Source organism: Myxine glutinosa, chromosome 5 (assembly GCF_964187855.1).
Source record: "Myxine glutinosa chromosome 5, kmMyxGlut1.1, whole genome shotgun sequence".
Lineage (NCBI taxonomy): Eukaryota > Metazoa > Chordata > Myxini > Myxiniformes > Myxinidae > Myxine > Myxine glutinosa.
Window position 1 is genome coordinate 28,274,486 of NC_136265.1, and position 20,965 is coordinate 28,295,450.

The 20,965-nt window shown below is 46.6% G+C and overlaps 2 protein-coding genes across 4 annotated transcripts in view; one reads left to right on the forward strand and one right to left on the reverse strand.

Annotated features, from left to right (window-relative positions):
- The first annotated feature begins 321 nt into the window (after window positions 1-321).
- LOC137428682 (RB1-inducible coiled-coil protein 1) overlaps window positions 322-20,965 on the forward strand; it is a 189,496-nt gene continuing 168,852 nt past the window's right edge. For 2 of the 3 annotated variants that reach the window (XM_078777763.1, XM_078777765.1), the window contains exon 1: window positions 322-463. The gene's annotated coding sequence lies outside the window, so the exon portion shown is untranslated. Of the gene's footprint in view, window positions 464-558; window positions 695-20,965 lie in introns of those variants that run through there. The other variant, XM_078777764.1, reaches the window with a different exon arrangement.
- LOC137422614 (uncharacterized) lies at window positions 8,885-19,501 on the reverse strand. Its single transcript, XM_078777262.1, has 3 exons — window positions 19,430-19,501; window positions 10,090-10,704; window positions 8,885-9,951 (listed from the first exon to the last, which is right to left on the reverse strand). Exons 1-3 carry the CDS (start codon window positions 19,499-19,501, stop codon window positions 9,103-9,105), a joined length of 1,536 nt encoding a protein of 511 aa, XP_078633388.1. The 3' UTR covers window positions 8,885-9,102.

Here is a 20,965-nt window from a genome sequence, read left to right on the forward strand (position 1 = left end):
CCACAACTCCCTTGTTCGTCCCGATATAGTATATACGACCCCATGTTGCTTTTCCAAAATCATATTTTAGTTTTGAACATTTTGTAAAGCCAATATTATTTAATCGGGGGAAAAGTTTCAACTTCATTGATGATTTTGAGGCATTAACTAAACCAATGTACGCAATGAACACATTCTCTTTACCAATTATTGCTCTGCCGCCGTTCGTCGGATGATCGTTTTTAATGTGACGCGAAACAACTCGCAAGGGTCACACCAGGCGCCGTCACTTCCAACAGAACTCCGCTCTCCCTAGCTTAGCTCCTCCCACTCCCCTCACAACGGCGACGGCCACGTGGGGAAAACAATGACGTCATGCCGGCGGGAGCTGGTGTGTCCCGTCATTCCCTGCGTGAAGCGGGTCGGTGGTCGATGTGAACTGGGACGGCGAGAAAATAAAAAGCGGGCAAATCGTTAGGAGAAGGTACGCACGTCTTTCTTTATTTATACCTCATGTGAGACGCCATATGCAGAACACGAGAATCTGTTTGTGTGTACACCGGTGTGCGTGTGAGGACGGGGGAAGGTGGGGGTGATCGCTTTATGTCGTTCGCGTCTGTTTTTAGGATTGTCCACAATTATTGTTGGGACTCTGGTGGCTCGGAGAGGAAAGGTGATATCAATGGCGACGTAGACGCCGTCCGATGTGTTAAAGGTGTGTGTGTGCGTGTGCGCGCGGACTGATGTTTGGGCCGCTTCATAACCGAGCAGGTGCCTCGACCTGTATAAACAACGTGTTCTCATTTGTACCTGTAAGTGTTTTGGATGGAAGGTTCACATACTCGATACCACTTCACTAATACTTAATACAATCGTGAGTGATGCTTGCACACTTTCGTACATGAACGGGAGAGATAGGGACAGAGGGCCGGTACACGTGGGGTCAAGAAAGCTGGGACACGCGGGGTCAAGAAAGCTGGGACACGTGGGGTCAAGAAAGCTGGGACACGCGGGGTCAAGAAAGCTGGGACACGTGGGGTCAAGAAAGCTGGGACACGTGGGGTCAAGAAAGCTGGGACACGTGGGGTCAAGAAAGCTGGGACACGTGGGGTCAAGAAAGCTGGGACGCGTGGGGTCAAGAAAGCCGGGACGCGTGGGGTCAAGAAAGCCGGGACGCGTGGGGTCAAGAAAGCCGGGACGCGTGGGGTCAAGAAAGCCGGGACGCGTGGGGTCAAGAAAGCCGGGACGCGTGGGGTCAAGAAAGCCGGGACGCGTGGGGTCAAGAAAGCCGGGACGCGTGGGGTCAAGAAAGCCGGGACGCGTGGGGCCAAGAGAGCCGGGACGCGTGGGGCCAAGAAAGCCGGGACACGTGGGGTCAAGAAAGCCGGGACACGTGGGGTCAAGAAAGCCGGGACACGTGGGGTCAAGAAAGCCGGGACACGTGGGGTCAAAGCTGGGACACGTGGGGTCGAGAAAGCCGGGACACGTGGGGTCGAGAAAGCCGGGACACGTGGGGTCGAGAAAGCCGGGACACGTGGGGTCGAGAAAGCCGGGACACGTGGGGTCGAGAAAGCCGGGACACGTGGGGTCGAGAAAGCCGGGACACGTGGGGTCGAGAAAGCCGGGACACGTGGGGTCGAGAAAGCCGGGACACGTGGGGTCGAGAAAGCCGGGACACGTGGGGTCGAGAAAGCCGGGACACGTGGGGTCGAGAAAGCCGGGACACGTGGGGTCGAGAAAGCCGGGACACGTGGGGTCGAGAAAGCCGGGACACGTGGGGTCGAGAAAGCCGGGACACGTGGGGTCGAGAAAGCCGGGACACGTGGGGTCGGGAGGGCTGGAACACGTGGGGCCAAGAGAGCTGGGACATGGGTCAAGAAAGCTGGGACACGTGGGGTCAAGAAAGCTGGGACACGTGGGGTCAAGAAAGCTGGGACACGTGGGGTCAAGAAAGCTGGGACACGTGGGGTCAAGAAAGCTGGGACACGTGGGGTCAAGAAAGCTGGGACACGTGGGGTCAAGAAAGCTGGGACACGTGGGGTCAAGAAAGCTGGGACACGTGGGGTCAAGAAAGCTGGGACACGTGGGGTCAAGAAAGCTGGGACACGTGGGGTCAAGAAAGCTGGGACACGTGGGGTCAAGAAAGCTGGGACACGTGGGGTCAAGAAAGCTGGGACACGTGGGGTCAAGAAAGCTGGGACACGTGGGGTCAAGAAAGCTGGGACACGTGGGGTCAGGAGGGCTGGGACACGTGGGGTCAAGAAGGCTGGGACACGTGGGGTCAAGAAAGCTGGGACACGTGGGGTCAAGAAAGCTGGGACACGTGGGGTCAAGAAAGCTGGGACACGTGGGGTCAAGAAAGCTGGGACACGTGGGGTCAAGAAAGCTGGGACACGTGGGGTCAAGAAAGCTGGGACACGTGGGGTCAAGAAAGCTGGGACACGTGGGGTCAAGAAAGCTGGGACACTGGGGTCAAGAAAGCTGGGACACATGGGGTCGGGAGGGCTGGGACACGTGGGGCCAAGAGAGCTGGGACACGTGGGGTCAAGAAAGCTGGGACACGTGGGGTCAAGAAAGCTGGGACACGTGGGGTCAAGAAAGCTGGGACACGTGGGGTCAAGAAAGCTGGGACACGTGGGGTCAAGAAAGCTGGGACACGTGGGGTCAAGAAAGCTGGGACACGTGGGGTCAAGAAAGCTGGGACACGTGGGGTCAAGAAAGTTGGGACACGGGTCAAGAAAGCTGGGACACGGGTCAAGAAAGCTGGGACACGTGGGGTCAAGAAAGCTGGGACACGTGGGGTCAAGAAAGCTGGGACACGTGGGGTCAAGAAAGCTGGGACACGTGGGGTCGGGAGGGCTGGGACACGTGGGGTCAGGAGGGCTGGGACACATGGGGTCAAGAAGGCTGGGACACGTGGGGTCGGGAGGAGTGGGACACGTGGGGTCAGGAGGGCTGGGACACATGGGGACAGAGACCTGGGGCACGGGTTAAGATGGCTGGGACAGGTGGGGTCAGGAGGGCTGGGACACGTGGGGTCAAGAAGGCTGGGACACGTGGGGTTAAGATGGTTGGGACACGTGGGGTCAAGAGAGCTGGGACGCGTGGGGACGTTGGGCTTTGAGACAAAGGGAAGGAGAGCCAAGAGACGTGGGACAGAAAGCTGGGAGACGTGCCAAACAGATGTTCGTGTTTTGACATGTCATGACCAACTGTATATGCCCTCTGCCTGCTTGGCATCATTTTTACCTCATCAACTCGATCCTTGTGTTCTCTCTCTTTCATGTAGATATATTAATTTTTTTACTTTATTTTTTTTGTATATTTATTATGTTTATGTAAATTTTGTGTTATTTTTATTTTAATATATATTTATTATTCTCTTATATTTTTTCATATACAGACTTGGCATTTAATATGGAATATATATTTTTTCTTGACTTGGGTTTACTTTCTGAACTCAGTATATCAATCTGGTGAGTTTATTTTACCCTTCGGTGATGTCTTTGTTGAAAGAACCATGTCACTGATTGTCTTTCGCAGCAAGAAGTCAATAACAGGATTATATCACAGGTGGCGTGACAAAATGTAAGGACAGGTACTTTTGACGATTGGCTTCACAATCGGGTATATCAGGGTTGTTGCGTTCTGTATTAGTGGAAAACAACTGCTGCACGTCTACAAAAGTTATTGCCGCTTCCTCTGGAGATGGTCCGTCAACTTGACAATGCTGTTTGTCATGGAGTGGTGGCTTTACGAAATTCTGGCATGAAACAGCGTGCTCTTGCTCGGCAGTATGGCATCACTCAAGGTCAGGTGTCAAAGATCCTGAAACGAAATGCTCAGAGGGGTGTCCCTACTCCAATACCGAGGCCAGGACGTCCACGCAGAACCACAAGGAGAGATGATCGCCAGCTGCACCGGTTAGTCTGCAATGGCCGTACCAAGTCAGCTAATCGGCTTAGGGCTGAGTGGCAGCAACTGACAAATGTGCCTGTATCCAGAAGGCTAGTCAACCAACGACTGGTTCAAGGAGGCTATCGTGCCAGGCGTCCCCTGAGAAAGCCACGCCTGACCAGACAACACAGCCAGCGCCGACTGCAGTGGGCCAGAGAGCACCGTCAATGGCAGCCAGGACACTGGAATCACGTGACCTTCAGTGACGAGTCTAGATTTCTGGTCTATCGTCAAGATGGCCGCGTCCGAGTGCGCAGACAAGTGCATGAAGCCCACAACGAAGATTGTATAGTGCCAAGAGTCCAAGCTGGAGGTGGTGGGGTGACCGTTTGGGCTGCTTTTCATGGAGGGGCAAAACTGACCTGGTTGTTCTGAATGGAAACCTGAACCAGTTCAAGTACAGGGTCATTCTGGAAGAAACATTGCTTCCATTTGCTCGTGCAGCCTTTCGAGGAAACTTTGTCTTCCAAGATGACAATGCACGGCCTCATCGTGCTCGCATGATCCAACACTTTCTTGCTGACCGTGGTGTAGAGCATGTGGAGTGGCCTGCCATGTCCCCGGATATGAATCCGATAGAGAACTTGTGGGCAGAATTAACTCGTCAAATCGACACCTTGGACCAGCAGCCGACCTCTGTGCGTGAATTGCAGCAGACTATTGTCACTGCATGGCAAGCGATTCCTGTCCAAACCTTGGCAAATCTCGTGAACAGCATGCCTCGATGTGTACGTGCTCTCCTGAATGCTCGTGGGGGTTACACGAAGTACTGAACTGTAATTTTACTGTCCGTAATCCCAGTCATAATTTAGCTTTTGTTTTTGTTGAAATTTTTTTTGGCTAATGTGCAAAATAAAGAGATACTTCTGGAAAACGCACAGAAGTTTAACACAGTACTGTCCGTGAATTGAGTTCAATATCAGTTTGCATCACTTTCAAGGATCAATTTATTTGCTTCGAAATGTCAAATGTGGTTTTTGTTTCTTTTAAAGGTCACATTAACAAAATCTAGAATAATTTCAACATAATTCCAATGAACTTTTGGTTCTAAGTCATCTTGAAAAGTAAGTTCACCCTCACAAAAAAATATTCCATATTAAATGCCAAGTCTGTATAATGTACCATATATATATATATGCACTAGGTGTGTAGGAATGTCATCAAAGTAGACCCAATTTGTAAAATTGTTACTATAGCTACAACATGTGTGCCGAAGGCATGTCCTGCCAGGGAGTTCTGGGTCATACCTCCCCACCCCCCATCATTTATCCCAAGTAGGTCACGTGTAAAACATAAGGGGCACCACGCCTCCTTTTCGATGTGAATGGTTTTCACTTTGTCACTATCAATTATTTATTAATAGAAAAGAGGTTACTGTATTATACATTACTCTATCTTCCACCTTTTCTATGAGAGACTACGTGTTCACATTCATGGGCAGATGAAAAGTGAGGAGGCTGAGATGGCATTAACCTCTGCTCCCTCCACTTTTGGAAGTGGGGAGCACCACCTCTCTACCCCCCCCCCACCCCCTTATCCCTTCCCCTCCCACCCACTTATCCCTTCCCCTCCCACCTGCCCCCCCCCCCACCCCTCTTGCCACCCTGCACCCCCTCCTCTGCTTCCTACGCCATTCCTTTAATATGTACCATACCTTCATGTGTAGTATTATTAATCCTGTTATATATATATATATATATATATATTGTAACAACCGTTGGTCCATTCCGGTTGCTCTGTTCAAATCAGGAGGCTCGTGCCAAAGTGACCGCAACACTCATCCACTTCAAGACCTTCTTGCAGGATCTGCGTCTGACAACCGCATTACAGTGCAGGTTGAAATAATTAAAACGGCCCAAAGGATAGACGTCATGTGACTACTGGGTCTAATCTCAGGCCGAGCAACCAGGTGACGCGATCTTCTAAGCAGTGCGGACACCGCCACCAATGGTCCCCTTAACCGGTTTTTAGAAAGCAGCCACCACAGCCAGAATTAACCCGAGACAAAGTGTATTTAAAATGAACGGGAATGTTTATGCTCACAGGGAGAGGGAACACAAGGAAGGCAAGCAATCACAAGGAATGACCAATAAAACCCCTCAACCCAACTACTGTGCATACGTGCCCCACAAACAAACGGACACCTGAATTACCTGTGCCTTAGCGCCTAATCATCCACACCGTGGTAGAGAGACAGAGGGATTCGCAAGACAGAAATACAGTGCAAGACACCACGGGATGATCCAGGTCCCGGCCGCTATGGCAGGGAAACGGCCCATTGCTTTCCATCGTCATGTCCAGAGGAGAGGAGAGAGTACGACTCCGGCTGCTGCAGGAGCGACTGAAATCCACAGTTCTCCTTCAAGAGCATTCGGCCTTCTCCTCTTGCTTCTGCCCTCACTCATTAATGACATGCCATGTCCCCACCCCTCTCACTCACCATTGGCCCACGACCTAATCCATGGGTGGGACTAACCAGTTGGTGACCCTTGAGCCACCATGCCCCAGCAGGTTCAGTCGGTCCAGCAGCGATCGTGAGAGCAGAGTGGCAATAAGACGGCAGTGCTTGCCGGCATGGAGGAAGTGGCACAACCACAATGCCACGTGGCCTCGGCGGGCTATAAAAACCCAGAAGGGAGCTGACGTGTCTGGGGATCTAGACTATTGGACTGGTGAACCTACCAGGATGAGCTGGTGACTGCAGCTCAGCGGAGGGCTGGTGAATGAGCACAAGCGGAGGGCTGGTGAATGAGCGCAAGTGGATGGCTGGTGAATGAGCGCAAGAGGAGGGCTGGTGAATGAGCGCAAGCGGAGGGCTGGTGAATGAGCAAAAGCGGAGGGCTGGTGAATGAGCGAAAGCAGAGGGCTGGTGAATGAGCGAAAGCAGAGGGCTGGTGAATGAGCGCAAGCGGAAGGCTGGTGAATGAGCGCAAGCGGAGGGCTGGTGAATGAGCGCAAACGGAGGGCTGGTGAATGAGCGTAAACAAGCGAACAGACTCGGCTTGTGGATAATTCCCCAGATGCATTGGCCATACACAATGACTCACGCTATCTTTCTCTGACCATCCCTACTCGACTTTGTTCCCTTTGGACACACTGAGCTCTCAACCAATTGTCATTTACAGAACTAATTGACTGCTGCACCTCACGCTACTTCCTCTAAGCCCCATGTTGTCATCCTCTCCGCTTCTCCCGACACGTAGCATCACACCACCTGCTCTCTTCTTATTTCATCCCCTCCTCCCCCTCTTTGGTTGTGACCCACGTGAGCCCATCGGCTTGCATACGGTGAGCAAAATGCACCTCATACTCTTCTCTCTCCTCTCTCTATCCCCCTTCCTTACCTTGTTTCCCGGTATGACGGAGACACGTGTTTGTCGACCTATGGTAAGTGATTGAATAAAAACAGGCTTATGTGCTCGAGGTAAGGATTCATCTTTTGTGATGCTGCCTTGCACATACTTGCCTTTTGTAAACTTGATACAAACTATTTCCAAACTTGCCGGTTGTCAGCTTCCATTGGTTTGACATATGTGTGTAGTAACGGGTAGTTCACCCCCGCCATTTACTTTCCACTAGTGGTATTGCTCGGCCATGGTCTGTTAATCACCATGGGATTTTGAGAGCACGGTACTCCATCTGGGGTTTTAAATCGCTGAAAAGGTAAAGCGAATTCAGATGCTGGACCCTGCCAGAATTAAAGATATTGGACTTTGTCCATGGTTGCTCACCAACCCGCCGCCCCACGGAGTTATCTGCGGAGCGATGGCTTCAGGATCGTCGGTCAGATATTGAATTTGAGAACTACCCACGTGATCCCAACCGGCGGCGAATCAGTGTGTATACACACACACACACACACACACACACACACACACACACACACACACACACACACACACACACTCATATATATATATATATATATATATATATATATATATATATATATATATATATATATATATATATACATACTTGGCATTTAATATGGAATATTTTTTTTGTGGGGGTGAACTTACTTTTCAAGATGACTTAGAACCAAAAGTTCATTGGAATTATGTTGAAATTATTCTAGATTTTGTTAATGTGACGTTTAAAAGAAACAAAAACCACATTTGACATTTCGAAGCAAATAAATTGATCCTTGAAAGTGATGTAAACTTATATCGAACTCAATTCACGGACAGTACTGTGTTAAACTTCTGTACGTTTTCCAGAAGTATCTCTTTATTTTTCACATTAGCCAGAAAATTTTTCAACAAAAACAAAAGCTAAATTATGACTGGGATTACGGACAGTAAAATTACAGTTCAGTACTTCGTGTAACCCCCACGAGCATTCAGTAGAGCACGTACACGTTGAGGCATGCTGTTCACGAGATTTGTCAAGGTTTGAACAGGAATCGCTTGCCATGCAGTGACAATAGTCTGCTGCAATTCACGCACAGAGGTCGGCTGCTGGTCCGAGTTGTCGATTTGACGCGTTAATTCTGCCCACAAGTTCTCTATCGGATTCATATCCGGGGACATGGCAGGCCACTCCATATGCTCTACACCACGGTCAGCAAGAAAGTGTTGGATCATGCGAGCACGATGAGGCCGTGCATTGTCATCTTGGAAGACAAAGTTTCCTCGAAAGGCTGCACGAGCAAATGGAAGCAATAGTCTAGTAGGAAGACTAGGTCCCCCTGCACCCCCCGGAGATATACTTCTAATCAGTGTTTCTAGATTGGAAAAAATGTGTAGAAAATGACTAGCTATGGCCCCAAGCTGAAAAAATGTCCCACATACCATTTTTATGCAAATTACTGCTGCCATTATCAAAAAAACGATTTTTGACATATCTCAGCCAATATTGCAGATAATTGAAAAAATAAGGTGTCTAGACTCATGTTTTGACGGGTGTAGATCATGATAGAACTATTCATAACAAGATCACCTGTGTCTATGGTTTGCTAGTATGCTAATTAGTGCTTTATTTACAAAATAATCACAGTTTTACGAAATAATAGACTCATATTAAGGTCCGTCTACACAGACGTTAACACAAAGTTTTATTTTTCTAAATATTACAACTGTCAAAATAGTCCTAGCACTCAATGTGACCACTCTTCTCTTGCTTGTTTTAGATAAACATCATTAGCATTAGTGATTCTACACTGAGTCAGTCATCATCATTTTCATCGAAATCGTCAGAGTCAAACTCTTCTTCTCCTTCCTCTTCCTCCTCCTCTTCGTGCTCTCCTGTGTTCAGAAGATCCACCAGTGAGGTTGGTAGGATGGGACCACTGGACCACATTGGTTTCAACAGTCCTTCATCAGTCCTTATCCATCCTTGCTCCTCATAAGGTTTTGGCTTTTCGATGATAGGTTGATCGGCTCTTTTGTACAATGCTACGCGGTGGTTCACACGCTGGATGTGCGGCTTCAGGGCAGACTGGCATGGAGGAAGGCGAGCCAGATCAACCTTGGACTTGGATGTGAGGGTCTTGTCCTCTCCCACCATTTTTCGTAGCAGCTTGGCACGGACAATGTCCACTGATGACTCGCGACTCTGGCCGTACATCACACAGGTGAATTTTTCTAACTGCCTCTCCACCTCAGGGTTGGCATCCCAGTTGTCACCCAGTTCACCGAATGCCCTGTGAAACCTGGGATTCTTCTCCAGCTTTTTCAAGGGCCCGACTTTTCCCTTCCCTTTGAAGGCACTGGTGCAGTCTTCTCCACTGAACACATAGTACCCCAGGAGAGTGGCACAGTAGTCCTCTCCCAGGGATTCTGCCAGCTCAGAGACGTTGACAAGTTGGCGATGCTTCCCTGACCCTGTATCCAGGTACACCGTCAGCTTGATGTTGTGGGCATGGTGGAGCAGGATCAGGAGGATGCCTGTGTCCGGTGTTCTGACTACAGCGTTCTTGTATCCGATGGTAGCAGCATGATGGAGGTACAGAACCACCCTGGTATCAGTCTCTTCCTGGTTGCTGTAGATCGTGGGGAGTTCACGTACCTCGACCTGAAACACAAAAAGGCACCGCATTTCAATCACCAGTCACTGCCAGTTTCAGATCTAGACAAACATCACAGGTAATCACCTTTTTTTCAGGAAAAATTACAAATTGAATCGCCATTCACGAAGGGCTTTCAATTTTACCTTGCCATTCGTTGAGGCAAGTTGGTGGGCCTTCCCCTCCACGATCAGCACAGCCATCTCTGTTCTCTCCAGCCTGGTAGCTGCCTCTTGTCCACTCCACACTTTCAGAAGAAGCTGGCACATCTGCTTTTTGTTGTCGTCATTTGCAAGGAACATTTTGAAGTCATATGGCTTCCTGGTTGCTGGTCCAGCCAGAATGATCTTCTCTGAGCTGCCCCGCCTCAGCCTTTCCTGCGCTTTGATTGACTCAGGATGGTAACTGTCAGTGGAGAACAGAAAGTGCTGCTTGGCCACCATCTGATCAAGCACCTGCAAGCATATCTCACCACATGTTGGGGGAAGGTTGGCAAGGGTATGCAGCAGCGCCATTCCATCCTGGATGAACAGGGCATCCTTGGGGTATTGCAGATCTTGTGGTGTGGTGTCCTCTAAAAGGTAGTGCAGAATGGAGGCTTTGTTGGTTTTGCAGAAGAACCCATCTGGTGTCCCAAGGCTAGGAGGCACTGGCATCAGGCAGTACTTCATGAGTTCTCCCAGGTCTAATGGCTCATCTTGACTCTGAGACTTGACAAGGAGCAGGAATGCAAGGTTGCTTTGCTCCTGATACTGGATGACCTGGAATGATAAATGGTGATTGGTTGATATGTACTACAGGGCTCTCGAACCCGGGCTTGACCTCCTGCACCATGATTCCTCCAGCACTGTTTACAATGTTGCTGCCGTGCACACTGGTAGTGGTTTTATTCAAGTTGTCCCACTCACAGTGGAATACAAGGTTGCCCTCTCCTGTCACAATTTGTGGTGTACGATAAGTTGAGACTTCATCCAGGACCTTGGCGAGAGCAGTTTCCAACTCCAAGGCGAAATCGTAGCTCTCAGAGTGTCCAAGCCTGTGTAGTATTGTGGTGAGCTGTTTGCTTCGGAACAGGTGCCTTACAGTCACACAGAGGAGAATGTGCTTTGGTAACTTCCATTTTCCATCTGACACTGCACGGCACAGATCTTGTCCAATGGAGAAGACCAGACGCTTCACCTTTTCTGTCTCGATGCCCTCCTTGCCAGTCATTAGCACGCTGAGAAAGCGGACAAGGTCTGGAGGTAGGATGTCTTCAGGATTGAGCTCCATGTCTTCAGCTGTTGGTGGCCATGGTTGGTCTTTACACTCTCTGAAAGCCTGTAGAATACCCTGGCGAAGTTGGAGGGCAACATTTTGGTTCTTGTTTGTGCTTCCGAGTGTGAATGCTCGTGCGAGAGCATTGGAAACTGTTATGTTTGAGCTGTGCACAAGCCAGAAAGAAATGACATCACATTTGTCATGATCAACCTTCGTGAAGTGGATATGCTCCTTGATTGGGTCATTCTGTAGGCGTTTCAGTAGTTTCTCTGACCGATAATTTGAGTTCTCATATCCATTCAGTTTCAGTTCCTCGACATAGAGCAAGCGCAAGGAAGAAAGCTGTAGAACTTTATTCTGCTGGATGACCTGGGTTTGAATGTGTTCCAGTACTGAGTTGAATGCCTTTTCATGGGCGGCTGACATGCAAGCCTGCTCCTTTGGTGCTTCGGCTCTGTGAATCGCACGCTCATAGTTGTAGAATGCTGTGCGGAAAGCTTTAAAACATGACGGATGGTGTTTGGCCTCACATGCAAAGAGGTCTTTGTTTTTCACCTTTCGATGGAGTCGATAGAGACCCATTTTCTCAGCCCGTGTTTCGATTTGCTCCCATGCATTTTCTTTGTTTTTAAAGGATGGGAAGGTTGTAGGCCTCTCAGTATTGCGATGAGCATCTTTGGTCTCAACTTTCTCACAAAATATACACTCTGGCGGGAAGATGGGTTCAGCAGAACCTCCTGGTTTACGAGGAGAGTGATGCCATGATGAGGTTGATGGCCCTGGTTCTGTATCATCTCCCAGACGATGAAAGTGGCGGACAAAGTGCTTATAACACTTGCTGTGATATCCTACTCTTTCTAGGTCATCAGGAAGAGTTGCCGGGATCTGATCACATACTGATTGCATACGACATGGGGAGTCATGCGGTTGGTTGAGACGTCTATCCCGGATCTTTTGAAGCAGTTGCAGTTTTTCTGAAGCAGATCCTTTAATTTTACGGAGGGGCGTGAAATCCCCATGATCAGACATGGATGGTACATGAAGGATGCATGTAGGAGGAGAGCTTTGGGCTGCAGGTTCTACACTCCGTTTTCTTTTGGGCATGCTTGCTGTCGATGTCTACCATCACTGTTAAATGACAAATAAGAAATCACGAATGATGTTAAAAGTGCCTGTGAAAGGAGGCTCTGAGTTTTCAGTGAGGTAACAGAGGTTCTGAGTCATGTTCTACACTAGGGTACTTTTTAGCTGACTAAACCATGTTTAGTGGCATCAAAAGTGCTAATAGCTAAAACATCTAAATTCTTCCACACTAACGTTAGCTATCTAGGCCAATGAAACATTGTGCTAAGTTACTGTAGCTAGCTCAGCTGTCGTGCCTCTTTCTGGTTCAATTCATATACAGAAGTCAACAGATATGTCTCATGTTTGGCATTAACAAAAGTTTAAGTTACACCGACATTAGGAACATACTGTACATAGATGAGGCTAGCTTTAACGTTAGCTAACATGGTGCTAGCTGGCTCAGCTGTTATTCTGCCTGTTTATGATTTCATGCAGAAACTGAAGTCAAGAGTGTGAGTAACATTATAGTTAGCATCTTACCTGGCTAGATTGGAGGATGAATACCAAGAACAACACACAGATGGAATGGAAGACTGAACTTTCAACTGAGGTATTCAATAACATCAACGTTACCAATTGATACGAGCGCGCGACATTACCAATTGATACGAGCGCGCGAGCGCGCATGTTACATGGATGGAAATGTAAAATGGCAGCTATAGCAGCACTAATTTGGATCTCTAGTCTGTCATTTCTGCACTGTGATAACGTTGGTAGATAACGTTGGTGATAACGTTGGTGATAACGTTGGTAGATAACATAAAAAAATATGTTTGGGAGTTAACAGCAGGAGTTGGTAGATTTTACGTGGGCTGGGTGAGAAACCTTTAAATAAGCAAGTGAAAATCTCTCGCAATACAAAGTCAATGGTGGGAAGAAAAGTTGAGTGGTACCAATGTTACTGCCAATGTCCCGCCCCTATGCAAGACTCAGGAGCATCTTGTTGACATTTAACCTTGAAAATACCTGGGTTTAGACCCCTTATGTACCATGTTAAGTTATCTGCAGTATTAACGTATCCTTATCATTTGTAAAACTGATTATTTTGTAATTACAGCATTAATATGCATACTAGTATACCATAGACACATGTAATCATGTTATGAATAGTTCTATCATGATCTATGCCCTTCAAAACATGGGTCTAGACACCTTCATTTTTCAATTATCTGCAATATTGGCTGAGATATGTCAAAAATCGTTTTTTTGATAATGGCAGCAGTAATTTGCATAAAAACTGGTATGTGGGACATTTTTTCAGCTTGGGGCCATAGCTAGTCATTTTCTACACATTTTTTCCAATCTAGAAACACTGATTAGAAGTATATCTCCAGGGGGTGCAGGGGGACCTAATCTTCCTACTAGACTACAATGTTTCTTCCAGAATGACCCTGTGCTTGAACTGGTTCAGGTTTCCATTCAGAACAACCAGGTCAGTTTTGCCCCCTGCATGAAAAGCAGCCCAAACGGTCACCCCACCACCTCCAGCTTGGACTCTTGGCACTATACAATCTTCGTTGTGGGCTTCATGCACTTGTCTGCGCACTCGGACGTGGCCATCTTGACGATAGACCAAAAATCTAGACTCGTCACTGAAGGTCACGTGATTCCAGTGTCCTGGCTGCCATTGACGGTGCTCTCTGGCCCACTGTAATCGGCGCTGGCTGTGTTGTCTGGTCAGGCGTGGCTTTCTCAGGGGACGCCTGGGACGATAGCCTGCTTGAACCAGTAGTTGGTTGACTAGCCTTCTGGATACAGGCACATTTGTCAGTTGCTGCCACTCAGCCCTAAGCCGATTAGCTGACTTGGTACGGCCATTGCAGACTAACCGGTGCAGCTGGCGATCATCTCTCCTTGTGGTTCTGCGTGGACGTCCTGGCCTCGGTATTGGAGTAGGGACACCCCTCTGAGCATTTCGTTTCAGGATCTTCGACACCTGACCTTGAGTGATGCCATACTGCCGAGCAATAGCACGCTGTTTCATGCCAGAATTTCGTAAAGCCACCACTCCATGACAAACAGCATTGTCAAGTTGACGGACCATCTCCAGAGGAAGCGGCAATAACTTTTGTTGATGTGCAGCAGTTGTTTTCCACGAATACAGAACGCAACAACCCTGATATACCCGATTGTGAAGCCAATCGTCAAAAGTACCTGTCCTTACATTTTGTCACGCCACCTGTGATATAATCCTGTTATTGACTTCTTGCTGCGAAAGACAATCAGTGACATGGTTCTTTCAACAAAGACATCACCGAAGGGTAAAAGAAACTCACCAGATTGATATACTGAGTTCAGAAAGTAAACCCGTCAAGAAGAAAAAAAATTCCATTTTAAATGCCAAGTCTGTATATATATATATATATATATATGTATATATATATATATATATATATATATATACAGTCACGTGAAAAAGTAAGTACACCCCATGTAAAGTTTTGACTTTTTCAACATATTTCAACATACAGCTATTTGATCTTCATTTCAACAATATTGATAGACAAACGTGATATAATATAACAAATATCATGAAACATTTACATTTTGTAGTCCATTGTATAATTTAAATAAACATAAATGCAAATTTCGCATGTGGAAAAATTAAGTACACCCTTGGCTCTAATAGGTGGTATTGCCCCCTTTGGCAGAAACAACCTCAAGTAGGCGTTTCTTATAACTATCTACCAGTCTCTGACATCGACTGGGAGAAATTTTTGCCCACTCTTCCATGCAGAATTCTTTCAGCTGTGCGATGTTTGAGGGGTTTCTTGCATGCACAGCTCGTTTCAAATCCCCCCACATCTCGATGTGATTTAGATCCGGGCTTTGACTTAGCCATTCCAGAACCCTCCATTTCTTTCTTTTCAGCCATTCCTTGGTGGATTTACTGGTATGTTTAGGGTCATTGTCATGTTGCAAGGTCCACCTTCGGTTGAGCTTCAACTTCCCGACAGATGGCCTCACATTATCCTCAAGCACCCTCTGGTACAATGAAGAATTCATAGTGGATTCTATGATGGTGAGCTGCACAGGCCCTGATGCAGCAAAGCTGCTTCAAACCATAATATTTCCACCACCATGCTTTACAGTTGGTATCAGGTTCTTGTGGTCAAATGCTGTCTTTGGTTTTCGCCAAACATGTCTTCTGGTACTGTGGCCAAGTAGGTCTACCTTTGACTCATCTGTCCAGAGCACATTGTTCCAGAAGTGCTGGTCTTTGCCTAGGTGTTCATTGGCAAACATTAGTCTTGACCTGATGTTCTTTCTGGACAGCAAAGGTTTCCTCCTGGCACACCTCCCATGTAGATCAAATTTGTGCAGCCTCTTTCAAATGGTAGACTCGTGCACTTTGACATCAACAGTGGCACGAGCTACCTGTAGGTCCCGTGATGACATTCTGGGGTTCTTAGAGACTTCTTTCAGCATCTTGCGGTCTGCTCTCGGGCTGAACTTGCTGGGGCGGCCTGGCCTGAACAAGTTGGCAGTTGTTTGGAATCTTCTCCACTTGTAGATGATCTTCCGGACAGTAAAATGATTGATTTCAAATTGTTTGGAGATCTTTTAAAATCCCTTCCCAGACTCGTAGGCATCTATAACCTTCTTTCTGAAGGCCTCAGAGAGCTCTTTTGATCTAGGCATGGTGACGCCGCACACTTCAACAACAAAGAGCAAACCAAACGAAATGTCTGAGGTTTAAATAAGACGTTCCTCCAAGATCCTCTCTAACGATGTTCTAATCATTTGCACCTGAGCTGGTGCACCTGATTCTAATTTTAGGTATTTGAAGTCGTGATAAATGTAGGGGTGTACTTACTTTTTCCACATGCGAAATTTGCATTTATGTTTATTTAAATTATACAATTGACTACAAAATATAAATGTTTCATGATATTTGTTATATTATATCACCTTTATCTATCAATATTGTTGAAATGAAGATCAAATAGCTGTATGTTGAAAAAGGCAAAACTTTACATGGGGTGTACTTACTTTTTCACGTGACTGTACATATATATATATATATATATATATATATATATATATATATATATATATATATATATATATATATATATATATATTGTTGCGGATATGAGGATTGCATTTTTTTGATTGTGTTGTATTATATTGGAGATGGTGATGAACATTGTTGGATATGGCCCCTCCTGCCTCCAGAGTTGTATAAAGGTAAAAATGGCGTCTCGGTAATTAGTCCAAAAGCACATACGTCAGCTAATCATAGAATACCCTTGTTCAGTAGCTTATATCTTATTATGTGTCTTAGAGTAAGGCTGTGTCTCCCATTAACTTAAATACTCCATTGCACCAAGTGAAAAAGATAGATTCCCTTCATTCCCATGCCCAAAAACCTCCATTTCCCCTTTCGTCAATTGCCATTCGCATTGCCAACCAACAATTGCCGCCATTGGCCACGAGGCAGGGTTGGGGAAGAAAGGCGGGTCCCCACCTCGTCATAGAGGGGAGGAGTGAGTCAGCCCCACTCAACCAACCACGAACAAGGGGTTGGACTTGGAGAGGGTGTGGAGAGAAACATCAAGGAGGTTCGCGAAGGTTGAGGGGCGGGGCCTATATAACCCGCAGCTGGGGCGTTCCCAGAAGGCAGATGAGCTTTTACGGGATGAGCTACGACAAGAGCGGAGTGTGTGTTTTTTTTGGTCATAGCTGGGTTGGTTGTCAGTGGTGGTCATTGTTTGTGTAGAGTGGAGGGGTGGCGTTGAGTTGTCGGTGGTGAGGAAGAGTTGGACTAAGCAAGAGAGAAAGAGTCCTGGAGTTAGTGAGAGAGGGAGAGAGAACCCGTCACGCCAGACCCCCCACCAGCAGCGTTGGCTTGGCTCCACCAAGCAGCTCCGACCCGCTACCCCGCGCACATGACAGGATCGGTGGCATCGGCGGCCGTCGAGGTCCAGCCCGACGTCCCGTGCGGGATCAAACTCCAGCCAGCTCCGTGCCTTCCTCCGGCCACCCACCTCCTGTCATTCCTGCCTGCAATTTCCATCCATTTGCATACGTGAGTTTGTTCTGTTCGTGCTGTCCTGGGTAGTAACAATAAGTCTGTATAAGCTAAAGATTTCACTGTGTCACCTGCGTCTCATGTCCCTGTAAGTGTAAATAAACGTGACTGCTTTCTTCTTGCTTATATGTGTAAATAATAAACCTAGTTACTCTTCTGTACGTCTTCTTCCTCTTTGCATTCGGTCGCTTTAGAGTTTTCCCGATTGAATAGCGGTGGCGCGATCCGGCCAAAGTTTGGGGTAAATCGGGTTTTAGTTAGGGGAATAACTGTTCGGTCGCGGAGCCTCCGCTCGGCAAACATACCATCTTTAACCGCGTACCGTAACAATATATATATATATATATATATATATATATATATATATATATATATATATATATATATATACTGTCATCCCTCGCTATATCGCACTTCACTTTTCACGGCTTCGGTACATCGCGTGTTTTTCTCGCTAGTATATGTAAAATTATATATCGGATTTTTCATTATATCGCGGGATTCTGCGGCCTATAGGTATTTTCATTTTTTTAGATTTTAATTATTTTTGCGGTAAAATAAGCATTTTCTAGCGCACTTTATACTTTATACGCGAAACACCCTGCAGCACCTGGTCGAGGCTATGGACCCGGACGAAAACTTCTCGCTGAAGGCGTACTGGCGTGAGTACACCATTGCAACGTGTCTGCAAAATATTTAGATGGCCATAAAGGAGATGAAGACAGAAACTTTGAATGCCTGCTGGAAAAAATTGTGCCCAGAAGTAGTCCACGATTACGTGTACAAGGGTTTCTCTCCTGACGAAGTCCACCACTCTGCAGTAGATAAGGCACTGAAGCTGACAAAATTACTAGGAGGAGATGGCTTCAACGATATGACTCCCGATGACGTTGAGGAGCTGCTCGAGACCCACTCAGATCCGTTAACGGACGAAGACCTGGCGGAGATGATGAAGTCAGCAAGTGAGGAAGAAGAAGAGGAAGAAGAGGGTCCAGGGGATGAAGAAGAAGAAGGCCTATCACTGGAATGCCTCACAACCCTAGTGAGAATGGCAAAATAACTTAAGGAAAGGGCTGAAGAATGGGACCCCCAGATGATTCGTTCGTTGAAGTTCAGCAATGTAATCGACGGAGGCATTGAAGTCTATAAAAACCTCCTCGCCCAGAAGAAAAGGCAGCGCCAGCAACTGCCCATCACTATGTTCCTCACCCGAAAAAAGAAAGAAGACACGCCTACGTCTTCAGCACGAAAAGAAGTTCCGGACGACGACGAAGATACTGCACCACCTGACGAGGCGCCTGCTGAAGTGGCGCCTTCAGAAGAGCTGTAATGCTCTTCTTTGCTGTGCAGTACAGTAAAAACTATTATTGATATACTTACCCAGTATCTATTACAGTATTTTCAAATATACTGTACAGCTATATATACACATACAAATATTTTTCTAATACGTAAGGATGGGTCTCAAAAGTGTGTTTAAGAGTGTAGAAAGGGTTTATAAGAGCGTGGGAAAGGTTTATAAGAGTATGGGGAGGGTTTTTAAAGGCTTAAAATATATAAAAATAATAAAATTAATATATGGTTTCTACTTCGTGGATTTTCACCTATCACGGGGGGTTCTGGAACGTAACCCCTGCGATAAACGAGGGATGACTGTATATATATATATATATATATATATATATATATATATATATATATATATATATATATATATATATATATATTATATATATAATTATATTGTTACATTTGTGGGGGTAGGTAACGAAATACCTTTGTCCAGGTAGAATTGTGTAGAGTAGTGTGCTCCGAATGTCACGAAGAAGAAGAAACCTTCCTGTAATTAAGTCAGGCCCGGATGTCGCTTAAGTGTATATTTGTCTCCATGCGAAGGGGTGGAGCTATGCTAATTAGTTGGGGTATAAGGGTAAATTCCCTGTGTGTAAATTGCCTCTGTAATTTCCCCTTTGTTCTTATAACACTTACAACACCAGCCATGCGATCAACACCACAATAAACCACACGATCGCCGACCGGATCCGAACACTACCATTGACGCCAACCAGCTGAGCCATCTCAAGAGGCGTCAACATGGGCTGTGAGGCCCCACCCAAAAATGAATGATTGATAGCCATCGACTGATGCGATGGCGCTCTTTGATTGGGAGCGTAGGTTGACGTCAAAGAGAAGATTCTAGCAGCAGGGACAAAAAAGACGTCCCGCCATTTTCGCTCTCTCTTACGCTCGGTTTCATTACGAGCAGACAAACTCTTGGTCCTGGCTTTCATCCTGTCACGGTCGCAGTTATCCGCTCTCTTTTGGTTCCGACATTCATTACGAACAGTCGCGCTTATTATTTGCACTCTCTCTCTCTTGGTCTGGCCTTCCTCACGAGCAATCCCAGTTGTTTGCTCTCTCTTGTCCTGGTCGCATTTTCGCTCTCCCTGTTCCGGGCTGCGGGAAAGGCGGACGCAACTCTCTCTCTTGGTGTTGGCTTGTAGCGGTTGCGCTTGCCGCCGTATGCGCCCGAGAGGAACATTGGGGCTCGGTGCAGCCGAGCAAGAAGGTCAAGGAAGGAGCGCGGGCCTGTTCGCTTCGCGTCGGCGGCTGGCAGGGAATGTGACTTCGCACCCAGGCGTGGTTTCCCGCGCAGAGACTCGGGAACCCGTTTGAGGGCCGCTTGAAGAGACCAGAGCTGAGTACCGGCTAACATTACACATTTTTACTTTCATTTATTTCTTCCTGTGTCTGTATTTGAGTCCGTGTGGGGGTGCCTCAATTAGGAATTAGGTTTACTGCACATTCTTTATTATCCTGGCATTTATTTTATTAAACCTTTATTTGTTACATTTTCAATTTTGTGTCTGTCTTGTTTATCTGTCGTGGGTTCGAGGACGCCCAAGTGAAATCTGTGCAGGTAAGCCTTATCACCCACCACCCCCACGCGCGTAAAGGGCACCGCCATAGTTTTGGGTGAACGCCTCGGAGTTAAAGCTCGGTTGGCCATCCGTCACCCAGGGTGTTAACCCCGGGGACACGGTAATATATATATATATATATATATATATATATATATATATATATATATATATATATATATATATATATATATATATATATATATATATATATATGTATGTATGTATATGTATGTATATATATGTATGTATGTATATGTATGTATGTATATGTATGTATATATATGTATGTATGTATATGTATGTATATACATGTATGTATATATATGTATGTATATACATGTATGTATATATATGTATGTATATATATGTATGTACAGTATATATTGTTGCGAATATGGAATTTGGCCTCCATATCCGCTTGTAAATATTCCCCTATTTTCTCCAATACTCCCCAACTTTCCCCAGTCCCCCATTCCCTAGTCCCATTGCATGTAAATAACAATCAGTAGAGCCGACCTTCCCCTTATTCCCCCATTAAATGTCGTGCCCAGGTCCACCGCACCACACGTAGACAACTTTCGGACATCTTCCTAGTTATTCTTAATCTATGTCAGTTAAGGCCTCGTTTCCATTAATTATGACTCTTCGTTGCACCAGAATGTGATTATATGGCATCAG

Coding starts and splice junctions, on each gene's coding strand:
- LOC137422614 (XM_078777262.1), bottom strand. CDS start 19,501: ATGGCTATCAATCATTCATTTTTGGGTGGGGCCTCACAGCCCATGTTG. Junction 10,705..19,429: donor CTCTTGAGATGGCTCAGCTG/GTTGGCGTCAAT, acceptor TTATCATTCCAG/GTCATCCAGTATCAGGAGCA. Junction 9,952..10,089: donor TTGCCTCAACGAATGGCAAG/GTAAAATTGAAA, acceptor TTTGTGTTTCAG/GTCGAGGTACGTGAACTCCC.